Below are 26,209 nucleotides of genomic sequence, written 5' to 3' on the forward strand. Positions count from 1 at the left end.
CAGCCTCCAAACCCAACCCAACTTCCTACCCCCATACCACATAATTCTCATTTAGTATATAATAGTTTGTTTTAAAAAGGTATATTTATACCGTGTTTTATTCCAATTATAGTGTGTTATGTTTTTGTTAGTGCCTGTTTGATCTGGTATTTTATGTGTCTTTTTTAAAATTCCAATACCTGTCGTTGGCAGTTCTTCCATCGTTGAAAGTGGTTAAAAAATTAATAAATCAACACATTTCTGACCCTAGCCTTATTCTTTGGGCACAGTGTGGGTTAAGTTTGACGAGGGTGTACAAAACGCACATCCATCGATGTTCTGAGAGTCATGTAAGCCACCTAGGATCATTTGCACTGAACTAAACAGAAGCAAGAACCTACCAAAATGTTCAAGAAATGAGTTGGCTGCAATCTAAGTGAAGACTCCAGTCACCGTGTGCAGCAATCCGCACAAATGAATGGGATTTTGTAATTGGATGTGACGGTTGATTTGGCCGAGACTTGCAGTGCTGTACAAATGATTACCTTGCCTCTAAAAGGGAGCTTGAAAGTGACCGAATGTACCAGTATGTAATTGTTCAATGGACATTCTTCTTATTAACGGTTGAATGAATGACCACATCAGCTCAAAAGAAACAAATCAGGGAACATCATTCATGGGTTTTGTGCTTTGGCTTTGCAGCGACTACTTTGGAGAGAAGATTGGTTTGTACTTTGCCTGGTTGGGCTTCTACACTGAGATGCTGACATACGCAGCCATTGTGGGCCTGATTGTATTCATATACGGCTGCATCTCCCTCCCTTCCGACACAGTGGTGTAAGTGTTAGCCAATCCCAGTAGGATACCTTCAGTGTGAGAGCGTTCCACTCAAGCGCATTCCTGGCATTTTGGCAAATCACAGTATCTTATTGGTCAAAGAGGCATTTTAACAAGTGCGTTCCACCTGTATCCAGTTACACTGTATGTTGCCACTCCAGTCATGGCGTCTAATGCTGGTTGCTGAGTGAGTCAATACAAAGAGGTAACTCCCTGTTACAGGACCAGAGGGACCACTGTGCCTTGCCACTGTATCACTTAATGACCAATATCTGTAGGTAAATTTGCATTGTGGGCCATACCTGTGTTTTTGTCCCTTTGAAATATTTTATTTCTATTCGCCGTACATGTAGACCCTGTTTGACCTAGTGCATAGCACTGTTGCGTTGGTCTGAATTCATACAGGTCAGAACACTACAGTATGGCATGTGGCCCATTTTCATTCTAAAATGTGGTCCCGTTTTGATACCAAATTTCCCACTTCAGAGGATGAACCCCACCTGGTGTACATTACCCACGCATTTTAAACACTCCATGTACACCCCAAAGATTTCAAGCTAAAAGAACGCCAAAGTCACTGCATGTATATGTCTTACGGTTCTGGCAAAGACTCGTGAAAACTTGTTAACGAGGGCATCTTGACTGTTGACCGGGGCAGGAATGAGATCTGCGCAGCCAGCGACTGGAGTGTTTACCTCATGTGTCCCCAGTGCAACAGGCGGTGCACCTACTGGCTCCTGGACTCCAGCTGTTTCTACTCCCAGCTTACGTATCTCTTCGACAACGCCTCCACCATCTTCTTTGCGGCGTTCATGTCACTGTGGGGTCAGTATAGCAAGCAGTTGTTTTCCCTTGTACACGTGCAGTCGCACTTAACTCGACTCATGAAGTGGCCCTTTGTCCTGCAAAGTGGATTTGCCAGTTACACTAACTCATGCCAGGCAAACTGAAATGACTCTGTTTAAAACTATGTGCATGTCACTTGAAATGTAATTGTTATCTTTATCACAAGGCTAATGAACATGTCAGCGGTTTGTACATGTAGCTGAGATATGTGTGTGTATTGCTTGAGGTTTAAAAACAGAGCAGTTTTTATAATTGTTCCTTTTAATTTTTATTGTTTAATTTTTATAGTTGCCTCCTTGAGCATATTGTCTGTGCTGTTTATTTCCCGTTCTTCATTGAATTTTGTGCCTGCAGTACCGTGCACACAATGCGGTCGATTCACAGTAGCGCGCTTCCAAGAGTTTGCAAGGCGATTGATCAGTCACAGTGCGTGAAATCGGTCCACCATATCCAAACGCGCATTGGGTCGACTGATTGTGTGCCCTGTGATGGGTCAACGCATCGCAAACTCTTGGAGGTGCACTTTTGTGAATGGCCCGAATTGCATTTACAAGCCCCGTGAATGAATGTCCCTAATTATTCACGTACAAGAATTCAAGAAGGCACTAAAAAAAACCTGTAAAATGTGCAACGTTGTTTCTGCCTCCGTAAATGAATTCTGTTCAAAAGTGTCTTTACAAATAATCGCCAATTTTTTTTTCTTGTCAAAGTGCACTTTGAAAAGATTACCTTTCGTGGCGGCACTTCTGGTACTGCTCTCCTTCATGAATTTTTCTGGTTTTATATCTGTTTCTCCGTAAATTTCATTGTTTCAAGTCTTGAAGGGTGTGTGCTGATAAGTTCTTGTGTTTCTGTTTGTTTGCAGCCACTATGTTCTGTGAGTTCTGGAAGCGTCGTCAAAATGAGCTGGACTACGACTGGGACCTCTTCGGTTTTGAAGAGCATGAGGTGACCAACTCTTGATACACTCACACTCCCTTGTATATGCCATTGAGCATATATAATTGAGCATTTTATGGGTGTGGATGCAGTGTTCACCACTGACATAATATGGTGGTTTGTGGCAGTATTCCAAGCCAGTGTTCATTTCAGACTTGGCTGAAATGAAGCCATGTGGTACAGATACCTTCCTTTATGAGTGGCATCCTAACTGGAGGCCTGTCTCGCACGGTGATCTTGCAAGCCTCTAAGCTTCTGAGATTTCACTGGCTGCATTTTGCCGTGGAGCTGGTCTTGTCAACTAACAAAACCCTTAAAATTAAGAGTAATAGTTGAACCCCGTTAAATTACGAAGTCTGGCAGGTTTGTCTCAAACCTGAGAAACTAGAAAGTGCAGGCTGATTTCCTATTCTTGTTAGGAGGGGGTTGTTCTTCATTTACATCTCTGTGTGTAATTTTCCCCAAACGACCCAATGAAGTGTGTCTTTTTATTTTTTAATTTTTTTCTCTTTATGATACGTCCGACTTACTTTTTCTTTTCTTTTTTTTTTAGGAAAACTGTCGTCCTGAGTTTGAAGCTCTTGCCCCAGATAAGAGAGTCAATCCAATCACCAAGGTATGTTGAATGTTGCGATTTGCCCAAAACAAGCATCTGTTCATTTTGACAAGAAAATAGAGGGAGTGTGGCTCAGTAGCTACTGAAAACCTCCACAAGGAGAAAAAATGTTCACATTTTTGGAAAGGGATGTGCAGTCCTGCTCCCTAAACCTTCAAGTTGGTACCCTCCCAAAGAAAGAAGCATTTCAAGGAGATATCATATTACCCTCACTGTTTTAGCAAACCTGGCCGAAAATTGGCCCGCCCTTGAGTCTGTCTTGCTTCTCACGGAGCACAATCCTGCCACACTGGTACATCCCTAGGTAGCTTGCCAGTGAAATGTCTTGAGTACAAAGAGGGAGGGCAGAGAAGCTGAAAACTGGTCGTAGTGATTGTCAAAGTGTCGTAGATTGATCTCATTGCGGGCACATGAAGCAAAATAATGACTGAAGAAATTCTGAAAATTGTTCAGTGCTGAATTGCTGAAAGAAGATGCTTGGTAGCTTCTTTGCCATTCTTCACGATGTGAAAGTTCAGTGGCAAAATGTCATAATAATTTGGGTTCTATTTGAAAATCAATTCGTTGAGGAGGATGCTTGGATTAGTTGTAGAAGTACAGTCAAACTGAGATGAGAAAAGTACATTTTATTGAGAATTGATATGCAAGAAGTGTTGACAAAAGTGAAGTGTATTTTGATTTGTAAACAGTGCGAAAATAAACTGTTTTGAATTGAAAACCTCTCTACAGATGGGTATTGCTGGACAACTTCGAAATATTACCAAGATATCTACAGTGCCATTTTGACATGTAAAGAAGTTACCTGACTCAGTGATGCAAAATGAATTTGTTTGTTCTTGGTTTGTCATTTCACATGACTGAATTGTATGTGTTTTAGGAGGTCAACAAGAGTACATGTACATCCATATCAGTGGAGGTCCGTGGCTGAGCTGCTCTGTGTTATGATTTATCAAGTCATTTCTCCGGTTTTCCCTTGCATTCTTTAGACCCATTTTTTTTAAAACATTGATCTGATTGTCAAATTGCGTGATGCCACATTCTAGAGTTACAGTGCGAGATGGAAGGCTTCCTGGTGTCATCCTACCTTTGCAGTGACGGCCAGATGGCAATAGGTTATTGTCGGCATTCAACTCGTGCAGTGCATGTCCAGAGTTGCACTCTGAATTTTAATGCAGGGGTTGTCTAAAATCGTATTGGACCAGGTTGCAGAAGTGCACCCCCAGGAGTGCAGAAGCAAGACATTGGGCCAACTATTGCATGCCATTGATGGTAATTGCCTGGTCCGGTGATTCTGGTGATGACACTGAGAGATAGGCAACTTTGCCTGTTTGTTACATTCAGTCTATGTCAACTGGTTCATGAACAGATTTTCTGGCATTTAATGGTTTTATTTATTGCTTTTCTGTTTTTTCCTGTTGTGGGATGATTTTTCTCTCTTTTTTCTAGCTCACTGAACCTTATGCAAAGTTTTACCGCCGATTTCCAAGATTCACAATGTCTGCCCTTTCGATAGCCTTCATGGTGAGACAAACCAACCCAATCTGGATGGATACGTAGGCGTTTGTGTGTTAACACTTCACTAACCACTCCTCCCTCCCTTTATTACTAAGTAGGAAACAAACTGTGTTTCTTGACTTTTTAACCTCTCGTCCAAGCCCACTTGAAAATGTAACCTCTTCGATTTCAGTTGCCCGAGCCGTATGTGAATTTGGTCCACCGTTTCCCACGTTTCATGACCTCGGTCTGGACAATCGCGTTCATGGTGAGACACGCCGAACGAGAAGTATAGGTGGTGAAATTAACTAACAGCGTATCTTTTTTCTGTACACCGCAAATCATTTTTCGACCTCATGTTGTTAAATCCACCTGCTGGGCGCCAGACTTCGGAGCCTTACGTCAAGCTACGCCGTCGCTTTCCACGTATCTCTGCATCTATACTGTCTATAGTGTTCATGGTGAGAGTAGCTTCGTGCATTAACTGAAAAACAAAATGAGCAGAGGCCGGATGGTAGATTGCGGATAGTGGCAGGAAAGGATTTCTCTGGCAGACAGTAGTAGAGGGAGAAATGGGCAGAAAGTTATACTGTAAGATTTGATGCACCGGGCAATTGGGTTCAGATATCACCAGCTTCAAAAGAGATAGATTCAATCAAGCAGTGGCCATGATGAACGAGTAAATCATCTGCTTGATTTGGCACACCCAATCAAATTAACTTTTGAAGTTGAAAAATAGCTATATGCTAATCGAAAGAAAAATTATCACTTTCAGTGGTTGGCATTTAACCAGCCTCCATATAATATGAAACACAGTTGAACCAAACTACTTGAACATTAAAAACTGGATCTAAAACTTCCATTTTTTTGTTCAAGTAGTTTTGCTCACTGACTGAATGTTTTGAGGAAGTCTTGATGTAAAAGACGCATTTACAATTCCTTGCTCTGTGCTTTTTGCAAATGCACACTCGAAACATTTCTTGATCATGCGCTCGTAATGCCAGACAGTTTATGCTGTTTCAGAGATCTCCTTTTTCATGTCACAATACCCTGCCTTTTTGTTTTGGTTTTAAATTCCTGAATGACACTACTCCCAGAATGCTTGCATAATCGTTTGAGATTTTCTTCCGCCTCACATGGCTGATACTTTGCGATGCTGCTGGCTTTGCTTCTTAAAGTACAAGTTTCTTTTGTGATTACCGATAATTTTGCTGATCGCAAGGGCCCTTCGCTTGCTCTCTCTTGAAGCAGTGTTAACCTTTAACCTTTTACTTAGGATTCTGGCACTCTGCCCCTATGCCTGGGCACATGTTGGGTGTATTGTAAAATGTTTGATTGCACATTTTGTGGTTGTCATGTAGGCTGAGAAGCATTTTGAGAAATGTGTTTTTCTTGCTAGATTTATTACACTGTAAAAACCACAACAAGGGAGGCAGGAATTGTTTTAAAAAAAGTTAATTAATGCATCAGTGTCTGTGTTGCATTATCTTCCTTATGGTCAAATTCCTCCTGCTAAAATGCTCTGTCTCTCCGAGATACTTTCAATATTGATAGGTGGCTCCAAAACCAAGGAGGCTTCCTTGCCAAACGATCCAGCGGCTTTTACATGACAATCACAGATACAGCATGTTTGTTGCTCAACAGCCCTACTAACACGATTAACCCGTGGAACCGTCTTGCACTTGTCTCTCTTTCAGTGTTGCCTGTGACAACTCCTGGATGCCGGTTTTATGTTTGGTTTTATTTTTACTGTCAAACCTGTGCATTGTGGCCTCTTCGACCATCGACGGACATTCCCATTAATTGGCACATGTATTCCTTAGGAGATGCAAAAGAAACACATTGTGGTGGAGAAACTGGATGGTTATTGTCACTGTTCTTCAGTACGTTTGGTATCGTCACATTTTTATAATGTTTTGCCACAACCGTCACAGTCTACAACGATAAAGACAGGAGGCCGAGGTTTGACAGTGACTGTTTTTTATTTGTTTCCTGCTTTAGAATGTGACTTCTATCCTTCTAACCTTTTCTTATTTAACCCTGGCACCTCCCCCCACTTCCTCTACCTGCAACTCCTCCCCCTACTCCTCTGCATGCTCCGTGAACTGTGTTAACTGTGGACTTTGTTAGGAGGAAGAACCTTATGTCACATTCAAAACTCGCTTCCCAAGATTCATGGCTGGTGCTGGTTTTGTTCTCTTCTTTGTAAGTTGGAATTTTCTTTTGACCTCTTGGCCTCTTTGTAACTCTGTGATTATTTTTTGGGAAGAGGACTGAAAAATATCTTTGAAAATTTAATTAAGGTCGCAGAGCAGGGAAAGCACATTTCAGAGGGCCTTACATGTTACGTGTGCTTTTCATCAAACTTCAAAAAAAAACTCAGAAAGCTCAGACAGTTCAAAGGTGTAAGGAAAAAAAAGGAAATTTGGGGTTTTTGACAAAGAAAAATGAAATTCAATCGATAATTTTTTGTGTGTCTCCATATTTGTGTAAAGAAATTTGTATGTGCACATTACACTTGATTACGGCGCATGATGTCAGGTGCACTTGTAAATGTTTATGTTGAAATGAAATTTGATCAATTTTCCAGAATCACATTGGCTATAATCAAAAGGGCTCTTGTGAAAATCAGAGAAAAAGATTGTTATGAGCCTGTGTCTGCCTTTATCACAGCCTATGCCATGAATAAGTTCTAAAAGCAAGATTTCTGACCTGTGCTGACAAAAAGAGCTGAAAGTTGGAATTTTCAAAACCTGAAATACTGGTATTTTTTTATTCAGAAAGAGAGCTTTCCAATGTTATGTACATACATGGGACACGAAGGATAAAAGTATAAGGTGACATTGTGACATTATTCTGCCTACTTTGCGTCTTTGTTCCCGACATTGTTTCAACAATTCAGACCAGGCATGAATACTATACTATTGTTGTCTTTGCTGAGAAAATGTCACTTTTAAATATGTGATTCTGTGATATATTTGGAATTAAATAGGAGATGGGTCACTCTTTCCAAATATGAAAAAAGCCAAAAATTGACCTCCACTTCAATGTGACTTTGAGCCCTCAAAATAGGAAAAAGTGGGATGCAACCTTACTCTCATTTTGTCGTGACAGGTCACATTTGTTTATAGATTTGATGGAAAACTGTCAATTATCACTGAACAATCATCTCAGAGTTTAATTTTCCTATTTGTGTGCTTTGCTTTCTGGACCCTCATTGATACTAACTGCAAGCTGACTGCTCATTACTGGAAGACTAACTCTCTAATGTTATGGCCAAGCGTGGCCATTTAATAAAAGATTCCTGTTTTTAATCTCTGTAAATTTGGGAGAAGCCATTGATGTTAAACTCATTTTTTTTAAATGGTCAGCTATGGATGAAATAAATCTAAATCAAGGAAAAAGTGAGAAAAACCATGTAAAAGATATTCTTAAGTTTGAGGAAGCTGTATGAAAGTGCCTGAAAACGGGGACTTTTCAGTGAAGCATATGAACCCTATTGAAAGAAATGTGGCTGTTTGTAATGAGTTGGTTATACTTTATTGAATAGTATTTATAAAATTATCAGATTTTCAAATTATTTTTGAGGTTTTTTTTCAATGAATTAACCTGCATGTTAGCCCCATCTTTTTTAGGGGGGGGGTCTTCCAAGGAACACCTATTCCGACAGAAAGGCACAGTTTAAAGCCAGTTTTTTCATCGGGGGGATATGAAAGTAAAGCAGATTTGACATGAAATGTTTCCAGTGAAATTCACTTTACCATGCTGCAGCAAGGCTCTTCATTCTCCCGATGCCAATGGGTTATACCTGCTTTCTTTCCCCCTGGGGGTAACCTCAGATATTCCTGGTACTGGCTGCAGTGGTGGGCATCATTGTCTACCGTATCGCAATCAAGGCGGCCGTGGCAGCATCTGGTGCCGCCTTCATCAGCTCCCAGGCATCCCTCATCACCTCCATCACCGCCTCCTGTATCAGCTTGTTAGTCATCATGGTCCTGCAGAATGTAAGGAACACTGACAAACACACCCAAAAAAAACCAAAAAACCCACAGCAAAGGGGGCTTGTCGTGTCAGCATTGTTTTCCCAGTGATTACAAGTTCACTTTTAACGTTAACACCAAAAAACGTTTCTTTACACACTTGAATCAGAATGCAAGCTGTAGTTTTCATGAAACAATCAAGCACTCCGCACTCTTACGAAGTTGGCATTCTTTTGTGCAGACAAAAATTGATGGAACAAAGTTAACTTGTCAGTTTTGACATAAAATACACATTGTTTGTTGCTTGCTAAAATCCTCCTAAATTTGTCAATGGCTTTTGTAGGATTGGAAGAGGTTGGGGCCTTGGCTGCATGAGTTCATCCAGGGAATATTTTAAGGCGTATGCTTTGTGTGTCTTCTAGAAATGAAAGCTGCGTCATGAATTAAGTTGTGTCTTTTGTTTTTGGTTTCATCCAGCTCTATGACAAGATCGCAACTTGGCTGACTGATCTGGGTAATTATCGTTAGACATGCACGTTGTGCTAGGGCTGCTGCAGTTTGTCTTAGATACCGTTGCAAGTACCTTGGCCTAGTTTGGTTGGAGCCTGTGTCCATGTGTTTTTTTTCTTTTCAAACCGCATGTTGAACATAGTCTTCTTTAAGACCCATTACACATAAGGCATTCCATCTTCATATAGACCCTGGTATCTTTTATGTATACCTGTATAGAGCCCAGTATCTGTTGCGAAGAACCTGTGTAGAGCCCGGTATATTTTGTATAGAACCTGTATAGAGCCTGGTATATTTTGTATAGAACCTGTATAGAGCCCGGTATATTTTGTATTGAACCTGTATAGCTTGGTATCTTTTATTCAGAACCTATATAGAGCCTGGCATCTTTCATATTGAACATTTAATGAGCCAGGCATTTCTGGCCTGCTTGGTTCATATTACAAGGTTATCTGTTCCGTAGTATAAAAATGTTGGCAAATGTTAACAGCAGGAAGCCTCCTCACTGTCTGTTCAAAGTACCTACACAGTGTTACCAAAGTAGATTCGCGGCTACAGCCCTCTCAGGCAAGTTTACAGCTCTACTCAGTGCGAAAGAAAATGTCTGCGCTTACAGCAGCAGAAAATTGTGCACTGATATTGCACTTCACAGGTTAGCGAGGTACTTGTACTTTGTGTATTAATTGCAAACCCCACAACTTTTATTTGGTGTGTGCATGGTTAGGGCAGAATTTTTGTGTTATTGCTGTAAGCACGGAATGTTGAGGGTAAGGATGGAATTCCCACAGTTGACTGTCATGATGTTTGGCCCTGCTTACCAGAGTAGAGCCAGACCTTGCCAGATTGAACAGTCCACATGGAAAGTACTCCAGCAAGGAGTTTTGTAGCCAGTTACGACATTTTTACCGAGTTTTTGGTATTTATATTAAATAAGTGCGTGGCAAAGTGTCAGACTTGTTAATAATTTCAAGACGGGCTTTTCGGGGTCTGTATGTATATTTCAGAGCTGCACCGCACCGAGACGGAATATGAGGACAGCTACACCTTCAAAATGTACTTCTTTGCCTTTGTCAACTACTACTCATCCTCGTTCTATGTGGCCTTCTTCAAGGGAAGGTAAGCGGAGGCTCGGCACTGTAAAAGGAAGGGTTTTAGTGGATGCAAGAATTATCCAGGAGGGTGTAAAAAAAATTCCTCCTCCCCCCAAAAAAAGTGTCCCAAAATAGGGAAATCGGTGCCGTGTTAGAGTCCATCACAAGTCCCTGCAAGTCCTTCTCAAGTCATTCAGTCTTGAGCCAATTCTCAAGCTACTCAAATGAGTTGTGACAAAAGCATGCTTTCGTCGTTCACCCAGTTACTTACGACTGGCCCTGTGAAGGGCCTTGTGAAAGGACTTGTGATGGAGTCACACTACGGAGGGGAATATTAGAAACATAAATAGATATGTACACCTGTTGTACTACTTGCGCAAATGTATCTAGATTTCTCTAGCCAAATAATTCTCTTTGATGCATATTCAGTTTTTTGTCCCTGCATTCTTCTTTTGTTGTTACATGCGTTGTAAATCGATGCACATTGTGTATCTGCACTTCTCAGCTTTCCAGGCAATCCCAGTGATTATGGCAAGATCTTTGGCATGCGTCAAGAGGAGGTGAGCACTTCGAGGGCTCTTTATGAATGACTAAATGAGAAGGTAGAGACCATCTCAAGACCAGATGTAAGACCAGTCACAAGAGCAGTCACCGGGTGAACAGTGACAAAGGAAGGTTTTGGTGTACTTTATTTGAAAAGCTTGCAACTTGAATTCCGACTGGAGGCCTTAAGGTGGACTTGTGACGATCTTAAGGGGTCTTGTGGTGGTCCTAAGGGGTTTGATTACGACAGTGTGCGTGAGGGTGCTACACATGGAAACTTGGGCAGGTTTCAGACTTGTTTGAATTGTGTGGAGTTTTTGTTGTGTAGTAATTTTACAGTAACCCCGATACATCAGCATTCTGTGGCTTTTTAACGCAAGGTCCGGTTTGATTGATATTGCCTTCAACGCATCCACTTTTATTTCGTTTCATTAATTTCTGCAGGTAAGAGTTACAAACATGCATGTACAGAAATTGACAAGAAAAACAATTAAGCAACACTGCTGTAGAATTGCAAAAAAAGCCAACTAACTTACTGTCAAGTTGCTCTCCTTGGTGCCACTTAAACCACTCAGAAACAAGTACATCAGGAATGGGAGCAAATAGATGAAATGATAAAAGGAATGGTAAACAAAATGGTTACTTAAATCAGTTAAGAATTGCAGTGTCTGAATACTGAACTGATTGAATTGATTTGATTGATAATTGAATTGATTTCAATCAATAGTGTGACCCAGCCGGTTGTCTCCAGGAACTGTTTGTCAACTTGGCCATTGTCATGTGCGGCAAACAGTTTTTCAACAACTTCATGGAAATTGTCCTCCCGTAAGTAACATCCCCCCACTCCAAAAAAATTTTCCATTTGAGAATTCAGAACACCTTGAAGTTTTCATGCTTGCGTGCATCTTTGGACAGTGGGTGTAACTGGCAGTTCATATCGAAAATCCAGACTTGAGATTCTTGAGAGTGCAATGAATGGCAAATCCACGAAAAGTCAGATGATTTCTCCGTAGTGAATATTATTTCTGTCCCAAGGGGTCATCATAACAGAGTAATGTAAATCAGATAACTTATGCTTGCGCTCAACATTTCTCTCTTGTAGTCTGCTCAAGAATTTCTGGCGTTCCCGCTCCGGCCGCAAGGAGCAGAAAGAAGGCAAGGGTTCTTATGACCAGTGGGAGAAGGACTTTGACCTGACGGAGCTGGGGCCTCGCGGCTTGTTCAAGGAGTACCTGGAGATGGGTGAGTACCGGGTAGCCCGATGGACCTTGGAGAGGTTGCCAGTTGCTATAATCTGTTTGTTTATTCTACTGTGCAGGAGTGCAGTGGAACATTTTCGTACCTAAACTTTAATGAGGCTGCCAGGTGCATTGAACCTAACAAATGTGCTTGTCTTTCCTCTGTCCTGCCAAATCATTCAAACCTGTGGCTAGATTATGAATAATTTTGTAGGGTTAGGGTTGGAGACAAATAAGGAAATTTTCCAGTCGTTTCGTTTTCATTCCAGTGACTCCAAAAAGCTCCAAAGACACAAACTACACATTGTTAGAGTCCTTATGTTATCAGAAAGGTGCAGTAAATATGTTTGCATTTTGATCTTGCACCTCTCTCTTGAAGCACCTTTAAAAAACCTCCGTGTACAAGATTTTGACGTGAAATTAGCAGTCTTGATGAGGATTTATTCAGTGTTTGTTGTCTCACATCTCCCCTTCCCCAGCTGTCCAATTTGGTTTCGTCACCATCTTTGTCGCTGCATTCCCGCTGGCTCCGTTCTTTGCCCTGATCAACAACCTCATGGAGATCCGCCTGGACGCCTACAAGTTTGTCACTCAGCTGCGCCGCCCCTACGCCGCCCGGGCTCAGGACATCGGTGAGTCATTCCTATCCCATACCCAGGGAGGCCCCACTCCCTCACTATGAGTCAAGGGCATGCCGGTGCCATCTCTGGCAAGCCAACATCAGTGCTGTGTCGGGCTCGGTTATGCAGTGGATGCCATCTAGGTTGAAGAGTGACTTTAGGGATGCTTTTTTGTACCTGTCCATATGAACCTGTGGTGGCTTGACCTGCAACTGGATGGTTTGGGACGGATGTGATCACCTTGCAGTGACTTGTACATGTGTAATTGACGCGACTACAGCACTGTTTGAATTAATTGCACACCACCCAAGCTGGCAATTTCCTGTACCCTCTGTGCACACTGTGGCACATTTCGTCATAAAAGCATGTGTACCAGTTACGGTGAGCAATCCACACGTTGGTGTCTCACGAGCACTTGCCTGAAGTCCCTGCTATATCCCCCCCTTTGTTCAGATCAGGAACCAATCAAGGACAGATGCACAGGGAAGTTTGATGATCTTCATCTCTATCAAAACACAAAATAAAGACAAACCTTGGCAAAAGAGGGCTGTGTGTTTTTAACCTTCTATAACGTGCCGCAAATTACGGCCCATTGAGTAGTCTTGGGAGCGAACATTCATAGCTCCTAAGTGAAATGCATGGACATCAGAAATACTTAGGTAAAGCTGCCAAATCATGGTCATAATGTTTCACTTTCAAGGTATTTTTACGAAAGTACCAAAAGTGCATGGCTTTCAGCTTAAATCAGTTTCTACACGTCTCCCCTTTACCCGATAAAACAATGTGTAGAAAAAGTGTCATTTTTTGTCTTGGTTGTTCTTTGCACGTTCACGCATGTTAAAAAAAACAGCACTATCAGGAACTCTACGAATGATTTCATTTGATCCAAATTGGTCTCATTTTTCAGGTGCGTGGTACGCTATTCTTCTTGCTGTCGGCAACTTTGCTGTCCTGACCAACGTGAGTGACTAGTTTCTGTATTATGCTGTGAAAGAAGGAAAAAAAACAGAGAAAAATTTGGTATGAGATTGGCCAATCACCGGTCTCCATGGCTCGTGCTCAAATTTTGCCACCATTAGTGTTACAGATACTGTGCACCTGTAGGTCTCAGTGGGTACGTCATGTCACCCATTGTCTCGATACCGTCCACATTCAAAGAAATCCCAACACTCCATCCAATGACCTCCATTTGATCCTTGGGGGTTGGACCCGTTCTTCCCAAAATAATTTCCCCGTTTACCTTTACAGCAACCCTTGAGTTGCAGAATGAAAATCTGCCGGGAGTTCCATGTGCAGATTTGTGTCGGGCCGCTCGCACGTCTAACTAAATCCACGCTACCCATCTCTGTTTCCACAGGCCTGCATCGTAGCGTTCACCTCGTCGTTCATCCCCCGTGAGGTCTATAAGTACGAGTATGGCACCCTGGTGGGCTACGTAAACTGGACACTCTCCAACTTCAACACTAGCCACTTCGAAATTGAAGCTCATCCCCGCAATAATTCTTACCCTGAAGGCTCGGGTCTCACTGGTAACGTCACATTTTGCAAGTGCGTATAAAGCACTTTTTTTTTTCTTTATCTTTCAGGCCTGATTCAGTGCAGTCTGATTCCAAGTCTCCGGCCATATTCATAGAGGCCTTCTGAAAGCAGAAATGATTGATTGGCACATTTGTGTGCTGAGCTGAGAAGAAACAAGCACATTTTGTACAAAGCTTCTTCGGCTAGGGGTGTGGGCAGGGTTTCTTGTCATTTTTGAAGGTGGAACCAGGACTCTCTGCGCATTGTGCTGTGTTCATAACTGTGCATCTTGCCATTCATCTGAGTGCAGGTACCAGACCCCCCCTTCAGAAATTCTACGATATATATGTGCATTTATTGTGTGTTTTGCGGCAATCGTTGGCAGGTATCGTGGCTTTGTGGAAGGGCCTAACCCTCCTTTCGACCTGAAACTGGAGTACTGGAAGGTCTTTGCCATGCGGCTGGTCCTTGTCCTGATCTATGAGGTAACAAATCATTTGGAAACAGTTTCCTGTGCACTTCATCTTCTTCACTCATGAGAACCTCCTCAAATATGATAATTAGAGAGCTTGGAAGAGGGGACACGCTCAGCGCATGTTCCCCCACCAGGGGCCATGCAAAGACATCAAGTTGCACAAATACCGTGCGCCTCAGTAGACGTCTGCAAACAAGCCTACAGTCCAGTTTTACTATGCTACTAAGGATAGGGCAGTGAGATTGTTTGCACCTTCGTTTGCTTTTTTCAATTTTGTTGTTGCATAGTATTTTCATGATTTTAATAGTGAATTGACTTTTAAAGTGCTTTTGAGTATTGCCGTAGAACTGGCACCTTAGAAATAAAATGGATGTTAAATGCTAATTTGTACCTGACAAATGATTGAGAAGAAGAACCGGCATCTTTCATTCGTCAGCTGTTGGACTGATGGCTTTCATCGTGCATGACCTCATGATAATGTGCATTTGGTCAGGACCCTAGGAATGACTAGGATTGATCCTGGAGTGTAGTCTAATTTCATTTGGCTGGTACTAAATGGTGCAGACAGTCCCCTTTTTGATGGCAAACTGTTCTTTGTCACTGACGTTTTTCAGATCAGTTTTTTGAAAGACTGGAACATGTAAACTTGTTTTGCTTTTCTCTTATAACTTCTACAGGTCTTACTATAAGTGAGGAAAATACGAGCAAATGTGACATATCCACAAAGTTTTGTTTCCGTGGTTTGTACACAGTTCAAGAAATACTTCTTTTCTTTGTCCCTTTCTCCTTCTGACTTCCAGCACGTCATCTTCGTCATCAAGTTTGCGTTGGCCTACATAGTGCCGGACATGCCTTCCTTCATCAAGAACCAGATCAAGCGGGAGAACTACCTGGCCCAGCAGGCCCTGGAGGAGGCCACCCGAAAGGAGATCGTGGAGAAGCGACAGAGCCGGATGCCGGACAGCGAGAAGGGTGCCGCGGCAAGGTAAGCCAGCCCTATGGGCTTCATTCACCAGACGGCCATTGTGGACCTGTCTCCCTGAATCCGCTTCACTTAATGAACTCTCTGAAATGGGTAGGATACCGACCATGTTGTTTTAACCACAGGAATATCATTTGAACAGTAAAATGTAATACCGGGTATAACTTTTTATTCGTAATTTGGGTCTACCCTTTAGAGCACAAGGTTGATACTCTATATATTGCCTGTATTGCATCATCCTTGTTCCCACAAATTGTAAGTTTGTAGACAATTTCTACAGTGATTGCCAAATTACGGATTCATGATGGCCAACTCGGTATCAGTACTGTCCAATGAATAGGAGTACCGGTAGTTCTCATTTTCAATATAGTTCGCCCTCGCCCCACTTTCAGCATAGTTTGGGCTCATTGGTCAACATCGCTGTCCACTCAATGAACAGTTGCGTCACTTTGCAGTTGGCTAGTATCGAGTAAGAGTGAGATCAGTGAGAGTCAGTGAATAAGGAGAAATTTTGGACTGGTTGTTGCATCCCATGGGTTGTGATGAGAAACGGGGGAAGGATACAAGATTTGCTTTTTGCAAGTGTGTCCAGTGTAAGATAAATCAGTACTGTGCATCATTGCTGTACACCTGTTGCCGTGAAGAATTTAGTGCGGATGAAGAAAGTGGTGTTTTTTTAAGTGACACATTCATAAAAACTCCCTCTCTGTCTGACATTCTAGGATACACAGTTCCAAGCAAAGCCTGTACAGCCATTTACATGTGGCATTTAAAGTAAAGCGCAGTTACATTCAAGTCTCGGCAAACATACACTGCTACCCTTGCAAATACACTGACTCCCTTCCCTCCAGCAAATGAAAATGTGCCAAATGTCACCAGATCCCAAGTGAATTTAGAATTGGGAACTCAATTTCTACCTTCAACTTTGAAGTAAGGATGGTACTCTTCGAGGACTAAATTTTCTCCAATTTCTTTTCTTTTCTTTTCTTTTTGTTTTATTTTAGAAAGTTGTAATCTTTTGAAATGTTTATGCTCCCTTCACTTACATTTACCACCCTTTTTTTATTTTTCCTTCTTCCCAGTGGTTACCAGTAAAGTTCGAAAATCTACCCTGCTTGCACCAAGACCAATCTTTGTTAATCATCCACATTTTGTAGCTACACGTAGCTTGATTAGAATGCTCTTCATTTGAGACCAGCTTATTCCAGAGTTGTATCTACATGTAATCCTAGAGTTATCCTAGTCTTAAGGCAACAGATTCTTGTAGGATATTTTTGATATATGCGGTAATATTTATATTGCATGACTTGGTTTATATTCTGATTGTAGGAGAATATCAAAAGGTAAACATTCTCTTTTAATACTTGAAGTTGAGATTACAGGATTGGTTTAAAAAATGTTCATTCCGTAATCCAAAACAAATACATTGCATGAGTAGTGTACGTGTATGAAGTTGGTTTTGTTCTTACTGCACTACATTGAGATGGGGACTTCAAAAACTGGTCACTGGTGCCCTGCACTTGTTGGTAAACATCCATTTTTTGGAGGTATTTCACTACAGGAATGTCCTCCATGAATTATGGTAGAAATTGTGCCAAGCCTAGGATTTCCTCTTCAGATATTCACTTGTTGAATCAAGTTTCCATGCAGATTTGTCAATTAAAAATTAACCTTAACTATGAAGCATAAATCAGTCTTGATTTGATATTTTAGAAAATGGGTCTTGCTTCCTCAGTTTTCAAAGAAATAAAATACCATTGCATGTGCACTTTGGCATTACAGTTTGTGATTACTCAACAAATCTGATTGGCCTTCACATGTCATATTACTTGGATGAATGTTTGTGAGATACGCCGTCATGAGTAAATTGATCAGTGGTTTCAAAATGAATTTTTAAAGATTTTCTTAATTTTTTTTTTGAAGATCAAAATAAAGTCCTCTTGTGCAGTAGGAAAAAAATCTGCTCTGTAAGGAAGGGAATGGTGTACGTTTTAAAAAGAAAATGGATTATGAAAACATTTACTTCAGGTGCCTCGTTACGTACATGTAGTTGGGATGTAGCATATATTCTAAGGTTTTAATAAATATTGCAGTTTGCATGATTTCGGGCAAACTTTAAAGCAAACAATGCAAATAAAAGGGTGAATAATGTTGGGGTTGTACAGATCATTTGCCTGTTAAATGTTAATGGAATGAATTCCTATCAAAATGAACAAATTTCCATTCAGGTAAATGCGAGAAAAAATGATTGATCTCTAACCTTCCATAATTCTAATGCTTTTTTTGTTTATGGTTTTGCTATCTAATTACATTAAATTATACGTGCAGTAATACCGTTTATTTTTAAATACGTAGATATCATGAAACATAATCTAGGGGTATGGTGTTAAATGTACATTGGTATAAATAGTGGATAGCTGAAGTGGGTACGTGTTCAGCAAGGACACCAGACAAGTCCAGTTTGCCATCTGGAGGAAAGGGAATCATGTTTTTTTTCATTTGTAGAGATAACTGTAGATCGCCAGGATCTTACTTGGAAAAGGCTATACCTAGCAACTTGATGAAGAATGGAGAGAGAGGGTGTTTTTGACTGGCGTTTTGGAAAGAACATGAAAACGAAAACAATGCTGTAGTTAATGCATGCTTGTGCCCATAGAGACAGATCAAAGGATGTCAGAGTACCACATGACCACATGTTTTCCTGAGATCAGCCATCATTGCAATAGATAAGCATTTGCCTTGTACCGAAAGTTGTAAACAACACAATAGAGCTTATATTCATGCAAAATAAAATGGGAATTCTTTATCAATTTGTCGTTGTCATGCCGATCCTGCATTCTGCATGTTTCTTTGTCCTTTGTAAATCTTTGAAGACTTGCTTAGTACCCAAACACCTTGTGTGGTGCGGGGTGCCGTAGTTTTAAACTGCAATCATGGTTGCTAAACATTTGGTCATGTGGGTCAGTGGGAATGCCCCATTGGCTCTGAAATTCACTGATAATGTGAGAAGTGCATGTTCTCTCTCTTTCCATTCGACATAAAGGAGCAGGCAACACTAAATTCAATTCTTGATCAGTGTAGGTGGCAGTGCAGTCTGGTAGCCTTGCTGTCTGCAAAGGTTTCATCAGAAACTTCAAAGTCACTGTTGCTAAGATTTGAGCACCAATTTCTTGATTCTTACACAAACTGATTTGTTTCTGCACAGGCATATACGCCGTAGGAAAACTTTAGGAAGTACATTATGGTTGTTATCTTTCACATGAAGAGAGCGCAGAATGATGTTAGTATTACTTAATGAACTTCAGAGGGACTAAAAGCTCTTACTTTATAATATGGCTTAACTTGGTCTGGTTCCACATATTCTCAGTTGAGATTTCAACGGGGCTATGTCAGAGGTGGTAATTTTTGGCACCACACCGAGGCGTGTGGTTGTCAAATTACAAATCTTTTGCTTTTTATTTTAACTTTCATATCGTGGGCTTTCGGTCACAAAGGCTATATTTACCAAAAAGGACTTGCCTTTCTCTCTTACACGGACTTTGGATACGAAGTGCCTGCTAATTTACCAAAATTATAACATTTTGTTGATTTTCAATTTCGCGCTCCATCTCAAAATTTCCTTTGAATCTGAAGTTTATTTAATGCTGACAAATGAATTTTACTTCTTTGTGTGTAATAACTTTAATTTCCAACCCGTTTTCCAACACGTCTAGCCACATGTCCTCAAAATATGGACTTCTCAGATTTTATCATCATGTGAAGCACTGTTTATATTTGAATGATTGTATTGAAGATACATGGACTCTTCCACTTTCTCCCCCTTTTGCTATTTTGTATTCACAGCTCATGGGTGCATTGGTAGGTCCTTATTAATTTGAGATGTGTTGTCCTAGTCAGTGAATCTGTGGGATCTCAAGAGGAGATTTCTGTTTTTTTGTTTTTTTTGAACACAGATTCGTTTTGTGTTGTGTGCTTGTGGGCTACGTGCATCTCTTCTAAAAAAATCTTCAGGGATTTCTGTTCTTTTGGAAAAAATATATCATTTCCCACGATATTTTGTAGCATAGTAGAATTTGGTCGAGACTCTATTTTATGATAATTATAAAATATTAATAAATGAATAACAAGTATGTCTCCATTTTTAATCTGTATAGTTTAAATTGTGCTTTTGTTTCTATGAGATCTCTTCATCTTGTTAGTAATGGTGATTATTGTGAGCTGTAAAGTCCATGTAGTAGCTGTAATAGTGGAATTGTATGCATTTTTTTCACTTGTATCCTGTATTTGTATTTAGTTTCTTTTTGAATAATATGAGCGGATGAAATGGAAAAAATGAAAAAAAAACATGTTCTTGTGTTATTGTAGTTTGTACTATGGATCCATATTGTGTGGTTTTTTGGGGGGGTGGTAGGTATGTTTTGCCCTTTCAGCATGAAAAGAACTTTTATTCATTCATACCTCTTGTTAAAAACAAATTTGTTCGCTCTTGTGTTTGTGTTTTTTGCTTTTGAGATTTCTCCATGAAGAATAGGAATGTTTTAGTGTTCATCGTGTTTAGCTGTTCTGTATTTGCTAAGCATAAGCAAGGCTGCACACCTGTTACAGTGGGATTGCAGAGTTGTCAGAAAAGAGCCACAGTGCACTTTCAGCATATGGGTGATTGGCAGGCTTTACTTTGAGGCAACTTTAATCTTTCAAAATTAACTTGAAATATTTTATGTGATTCACAGGGATGGCACAGCATCAGACAAGCTATCTACAACAGTGGAGCGGCCAGCAGACTCCATGTAGACTATACCTCTCGTCACAATGCTCAGAAATGTGATCAAATTATTGATAATGGTCACACCAGAGCTGTACAGAGTTGGGACATGAGTGTCACCATAGTTGAAAACAAAGTGGCAGGTGTTTGTGCCAATGCACACGGAGAGTTGGTATACAGTAGTCACACGCTCTACTGTAAACAGCCATTTTGTTTCCAAAATCCGAATCTGGTGCTACTCTTTGGCCGTGTTTGCTTTACATGGATCTGGATCACAATCAGTGATCAGTCATTGGTATACAGACACCAAAACTCACCTTATGGATAATGTGAACCAGTACACGGATCACTGATCGTGATCCAGATCCGTGTGAAACAAACAGGCCCTTTCGGTATACAGTTTTGGGTCAGACTAGTCTGGAATCTGACAATGCTCAAAACCCCTCCCCAATAAAACATCAGAAATTACCAAAACTGTGATTTTAACCCGACAGCATTACATCAAGGCACCAATGAAAATCTTCTTCCTCCCTACCATTTGAAAAGTGATAAATATACTTCAAAGTCTCTCATTATTGCCCGCCTCAAACCTATTCTGGAGACACCCCACCCTGAAAATCCCAACGTTTTTGACAATACATTGGCCAACCACACTGATTTTTAGCTACAGGTTACCAATATCAGAGGGTCATGTACCTCTTCACTCATCCTTGCCAGAGTGGCCTTGATCACAGATGTTGTCTCGAGACATTTCATGTGTGTACATTTGTGAAACCCTTTCCGATCTGATGCAGTGTTGAGACAAATATACCACATGCATGTACTGATCTTTGACGCATTACAGCTTTGCCTGTATCTTAACTAGCTCTAAGTAGAATTTCCCTTTATATAAAAGTATGTTGATTACAGTGGCAACATTCAAGAATTGACTAGCTGAGTGATGTCAGGGAATCGTCAGGAAATCACTTGAGCCAGAACTTGGGCTCCTGAGCTGTTAATTGTACACAGCATGTGCTGTTCATGTGAAAGATTTCCCCCAAAACAAAGCCATAAATACCTGAAATTCGCCTCACATCCCTAACCTCATGCAACTCTATGTTTCTGTGTGAACAATCTGTCACCCCAAACCTAACTCTTTCAAATGTTGGCACGCAATTTTGCAATCATTTTATTGGAGACCCACCGCTTAGGAAATCCCCGTTGTCCCAGACCCATTATGACAATTTAAGTTGGCCTGAATACAGGTGAATAGGCAGTGAACAGCTACGCCTGTAGTCAGTGTGTCAAACAATTGCCTTTCCCCCGCCCAGCTGTTGTATCTTTGCATATCGAATAAACTAATCCTACCTCAGATCAAGCCTCTTTAAAAAAAGGTGTGTGGATTTTTATCTTTGGCCAACTACCAGTATACGTGTCAGGGAACTCCACTCATTTTGACGATCGATAACTTTATATGCTTGGAAATAGTACATATTTGTTCAAAAATTACAGGTTGAAAATTTCATGACATATTCAGACTGTTCAACAGATGTACACAATTGTTACAAAGTAATTGTAGTGTACGAACCTTGCTCGCATTTTGAGAAAACCTCAATAATGGCAGAATTTATTAGCAGCAGGAAACCACTGAACTTTGTCGGCTCATCACAGACCCATGAATTTTTGTTGTGAGGGTTCAGATGGTGAAGATTCATTTTATTTCAGTATGGATGTTGGAATGTTAGGATTTTTGGCTTTGTTGAAGTTAAAAATGCAGTAGGTAGTGTGCACATACAGTACCTGTTAAAGACCAATTACATCCATCCTTATTTTCACATGCCAGTGATCCAATGTGCTCTGTGTGTTTTGTCTCGTAGAAGTTATTATAGTTTTTACTTCGTGCCAGCAAGTACAAGTAGTCTAAAAAGAGTGCACTTTATACAATAGGTTTGAAACTGATTTTCCAGTTATATCATTTCAGACTTATGTTCACAGTAGTTTGAGGAATTAAAATATAACTTAATTCTGAACAAAATTGTTCAAGTTGTGACTCAGCTGAGATTTTAACTGTAAGTAGATCTAAATGTTGCCAACCAATAGTTAAGTATGTCTAACATCTGCATGAGATATGCAGAATAGTACGGTAGTCTTATCTCCAAGCACATAGTGTGGTAAGCTTGGTTAATTTTTTTAATTGTATGTAAAAACTTCTGCACTTTTTACACTTAATTTTTTTGTTTTTTTACTAATAGTGTATATTGGGTGTCCTTCTCTTATTGGTCCACATCATGACATTGTGTTAATATCTGTCACTGAAGGAAAGAATAAATACCAAAGACATTTCACTAAAACTGGGAAATCCAGTCGGTAAAGGTGCTAGATATATTTGGCCCTATTTAATCTTTATTCCAATTTCTGTTGAATCTTGATATTATTGTATATATATATTGTTCATTATATCTTTCATACAGAAATGCTTTGGAGGTAACTGCTTTATTCAACCTGAACAGTAGTCAGTCAGTGACATCTTGAATGTTCCAAGCTCTTTCCCGCAAAAGAATATAATTTTGAAAATGTTTTCAAATCCTATCTTGAATATATCAGAATCAAGATTGTTCAATTCCTTCTTGTCAACTTCTTAATAATTCACTGCACTATTTTTACAGTGGCTGCTATCCATTTTATTAGCTGTTTCGGGTACCGGCCGAAACAGATATTGTTTTTGTTAATTAGTTTTTTTTTCTTTTTTTCTCCTCCACATCAAATCCCATTCCATAACATGGGTTTTCGTTCTGAGCAGGACTTCTACCCTTTTGCAATGTTCGATTTACTTTAAACTTGGCAGGTCTTTGGACAATTATCCAAGGATGGTCCTGGAAGAAATTTGTGATGATGACATCATCATGCGATTTCTTTTTGAATTTTGAATATTTAACTTTTCCCATTGACTTTGTACACATTTTCAAGCCATTATTTTCAAACCTTCGCAATGTGTGATCGCTTTCAAAGTTATAGCCAACAAAGACCCTCATGCAAGAATGATTCTAAAGAAATGACGTCATGATGACGTCTTCATGTGATTTAGTGTCGAATTTTCAATATTTATTTCAGTTCATTGACTTTGTACACGTTTTCAAGGCACAATTTTGAAAGCTTTGCGATATTTGATCGTTATAAAAGTGACAGCCAACAAAGACCCTGATACAAGAATTATTGTAAGTAAATGACGTCATGATGACATCATCATGTGATTTGGTATTGATTTTTCAATATTTAATTTAGCCCATTGACTTTGTACACGTTTTTTAGAATTTTCCTAAAGTTATGACGTCATGATGACATCATCACCTAACAGAAAATTCCAAAACAGCTCAGTGGTTGTTCACAACCACGTTCATCTCGTTTTATTTACTTTCCCCACCACGTTTTCTCGTTTAGATTTCTATGACTTTAACCACATTCATTGCTTTAATTGCATATGCTTGTGTTCTTGATCCTGTTGCCAGAAAAATTGAAGCAACATTGTTCACTATCATTCCAACTGCCATTAGGCCTTATATCTTCATGTTATTTTATGTTAGTGCATATCGCATTTGCTATAAACAGTTTCTCCCAAGGGGACAAAATTCCACATGAACATGTCTGTGTCCTTGTGATAAGTACACAGTTTATTCGACGTAGAGAGTAGCATTTTACTAGATGCTTAGAATCCATTTCCTCATGTTTTTTTATGCTTTTGTACAATGTGTAGGTCTGCAATAGATTGGATGTATTGTAGTTGAGAATGGTATGCGTCAATAACCTAAGAGAGTTTTCGATTCACACAAAGCTGAGAAATGCCAATCTTTTCTGGCTTCAAGGTGGTGCACAAAGTTAAAAATCAGGAAATAGTGCCGTGTGTAACCATGAAGTAAATGGTGAGAAAAGTAGAACATTTGCAGGACGAAGCCATTATAACACTAAAATTGGCAATATTACATTATTTGACTGTGATTTAGAACTTCCAAGCAAATGTGTATTTCTGATTTTCTCTGCTTTTATTAAAAAAATGTGCAAGGGTTTAACCTTGCTAATGCTCTCCCAGAATGCCAAGCCTATCCAATTTAAGGGAAAATCTGGCATGTCACTAAACAAAATCACTAAACCAGGTAGTTGATGCTCATAAGTTGGAATGTTGTACACAACTTTTAAGCAAATGATTTTGTGTTTCAGACATTCTCATCCAGTATTCAACACTGGCAAGGGGTTAACCTTGCATTGGAACTGAGGATTTAGAGATTCAAAAGTAATGCATTAAAATTTGTAACAGTTGTTTAGGAGGCAATATTGAATATGGCGAAGGGTTTGACTTTACATTTAGCAAATTTGTCTCTTTTTCAGACATTTTTCAACATTTGCAAGATGTTAACCTTACACTGTGACTCAAATTTAGTTGTTGTGATCAACTGTCCAGCAAATGTGGATTTTAGAATTTTTAAGCCAGTATTCAAACATGCAAAGGGTTAACCTTACATTTGAGTTGAAACTTTAGGACATCAAAAATATTGAAACATTTTGTCAATTGTTAAGGCCAAAGATGACGAGGATAGCTGTTAATTAACAATGCATTGCGACTCATACTTGGCATTCTATGGCCAATATTTGGTGTTCCAAGTGAGGATTTAGGAAGTCAAAACTTATGTATTAAAATTGTTACCAAGTTTTTAGGAAAAATTTTACAAACAGCAGATTTGGAATTTGTGTCGCTTCTCCAAGCAAATTTGTCCAATGGAAATTCGTATTTGGTATTTGCAAGGGGTTGACCTTGCATTCTTAGAATTAGAATTAAGGGATCAAATATAACGTATTAAAAACATACCATTTTTGGACGTTTAAAACATGGCAAGGGATTAGCCTTATTGGTGAATCACAGGTGGAAATTTGTTCACAACATTAAGACAAAAGGTTTATTTCAGAATTTTGCAGACACTATTCAATTGTGCAAAGGGTTAGACTTGCTTTTGATTTGGAAGATAAAACTTATGTATGAAACTCTGTAACAGGTTTGTCAGACCAGTTTTTATAAAAAAAGGTTGTTAACTTTACTCTGACTTGCATTTCAAATTTTGTACGTTTCAAGCCAGTACTAGAACATTTGCAAGAGGCTAACCTTGCATTTTGATCAAAATTTAGAACTGTCTGTTACCGGTTTGGAACATGCGTTTAGGACTAAATCAATATTTCTCTGCCAACCAGTCCTGGAAGTTCTCAGTAAACTTGGCAAAGGGAAATTGGCTAACCATGTATTTAAAAGGACCATGAAATAGAAATATTTTATTAAAGCCCTTAAAACTGCACCTGTGGGTTTCAATTAACCTAATTTTTAATTCTGGTTATGCAATTTTAACCCATATTTTGGAGCTTTTTGGGTTTTATGCAAATTATGCACATTTAAATATTCATGAGAAAATCTATGATGTCATCTAAGGCACTAAATCTCAATGCTCACTTGCCCATAAGGGCTTGATTAATTTTGAATGCTAAGAAAGAGCACTTATCAGTTCATGTAAATCAAATAGGATGTCGAACAGTCTGTATACATTGAAGCAGAGTACAAGATACACAAATACTGCTAAGAAAAATTCGTTGCATGGATCCTTTAACTTTGAAGTTGGCCCTAACTTGACATTTCTGCAGAATAGCAATGTGTTCCACACTGCACAGAAATATATAACATCTTTCGGTCAATATGCATTGTACATGTATGGTGCAATACATGTAGTTTTAGGGAAAGAGTGATTGAGACAAGTCGTGAAAACTG

General features: G+C 39.8%; 1 protein-coding gene across 15 annotated transcripts in view; it reads left to right on the plus strand.

Annotated features, from left to right (window-relative positions):
* Window positions 1-25,448, plus strand: part of LOC110973097 (anoctamin-4-like) — a 64,569-nt gene extending 39,121 nt beyond the window's left edge. For 11 of the 15 annotated variants that reach the window (XM_022223596.2, XM_087134385.1, XM_022223589.2 and 8 more), the window contains 17 exons: window positions 682-816; window positions 1,475-1,641; window positions 2,528-2,610; window positions 3,155-3,217; window positions 6,842-6,916; window positions 8,551-8,715; window positions 9,169-9,205; window positions 10,206-10,317; window positions 10,798-10,852; window positions 11,563-11,660; window positions 11,938-12,077; window positions 12,553-12,705; window positions 13,601-13,653; window positions 14,051-14,241; window positions 14,597-14,696; window positions 15,487-15,671; window positions 16,751-25,448. In XM_022223596.2, coding sequence (XP_022079288.1) covers window positions 682-816; window positions 1,475-1,641; window positions 2,528-2,610; window positions 3,155-3,217; window positions 6,842-6,916; window positions 8,551-8,715; window positions 9,169-9,205; window positions 10,206-10,317; window positions 10,798-10,852; window positions 11,563-11,660; window positions 11,938-12,077; window positions 12,553-12,705; window positions 13,601-13,653; window positions 14,051-14,241; window positions 14,597-14,696; window positions 15,487-15,671; window positions 16,751-16,763 — 1,825 coding nt within the window. In that variant the 3' untranslated portion in view covers window positions 16,764-25,448. Of the gene's footprint in view, window positions 1-681; window positions 817-1,474; window positions 1,642-2,527; window positions 2,611-3,154; window positions 3,218-4,663; window positions 4,739-4,904; window positions 4,980-5,097; window positions 5,173-6,841; window positions 6,917-8,550; window positions 8,716-9,168; window positions 9,206-10,205; window positions 10,318-10,797; window positions 10,853-11,562; window positions 11,661-11,937; window positions 12,078-12,552; window positions 12,706-13,600; window positions 13,654-14,050; window positions 14,242-14,596; window positions 14,697-15,486; window positions 15,672-16,750 lie in introns of all 15 variants that reach the window. The other 4 variants (XM_022223592.2, XM_022223594.2, XM_022223590.2 and 1 more) reach the window with 3 other exon arrangements.
* The last annotated feature ends 761 nt before the right edge of the window (window positions 25,449-26,209 follow it).

The sequence above is a fragment of the Acanthaster planci genome, linkage group LG03 (genome assembly GCF_054643075.1).
Source record: "Acanthaster planci isolate LZ-2023a linkage group LG03, COTS_SCS, whole genome shotgun sequence".
Classification (NCBI taxonomy): Eukaryota; Metazoa; Echinodermata; class Asteroidea; order Valvatida; family Acanthasteridae; genus Acanthaster; species Acanthaster planci.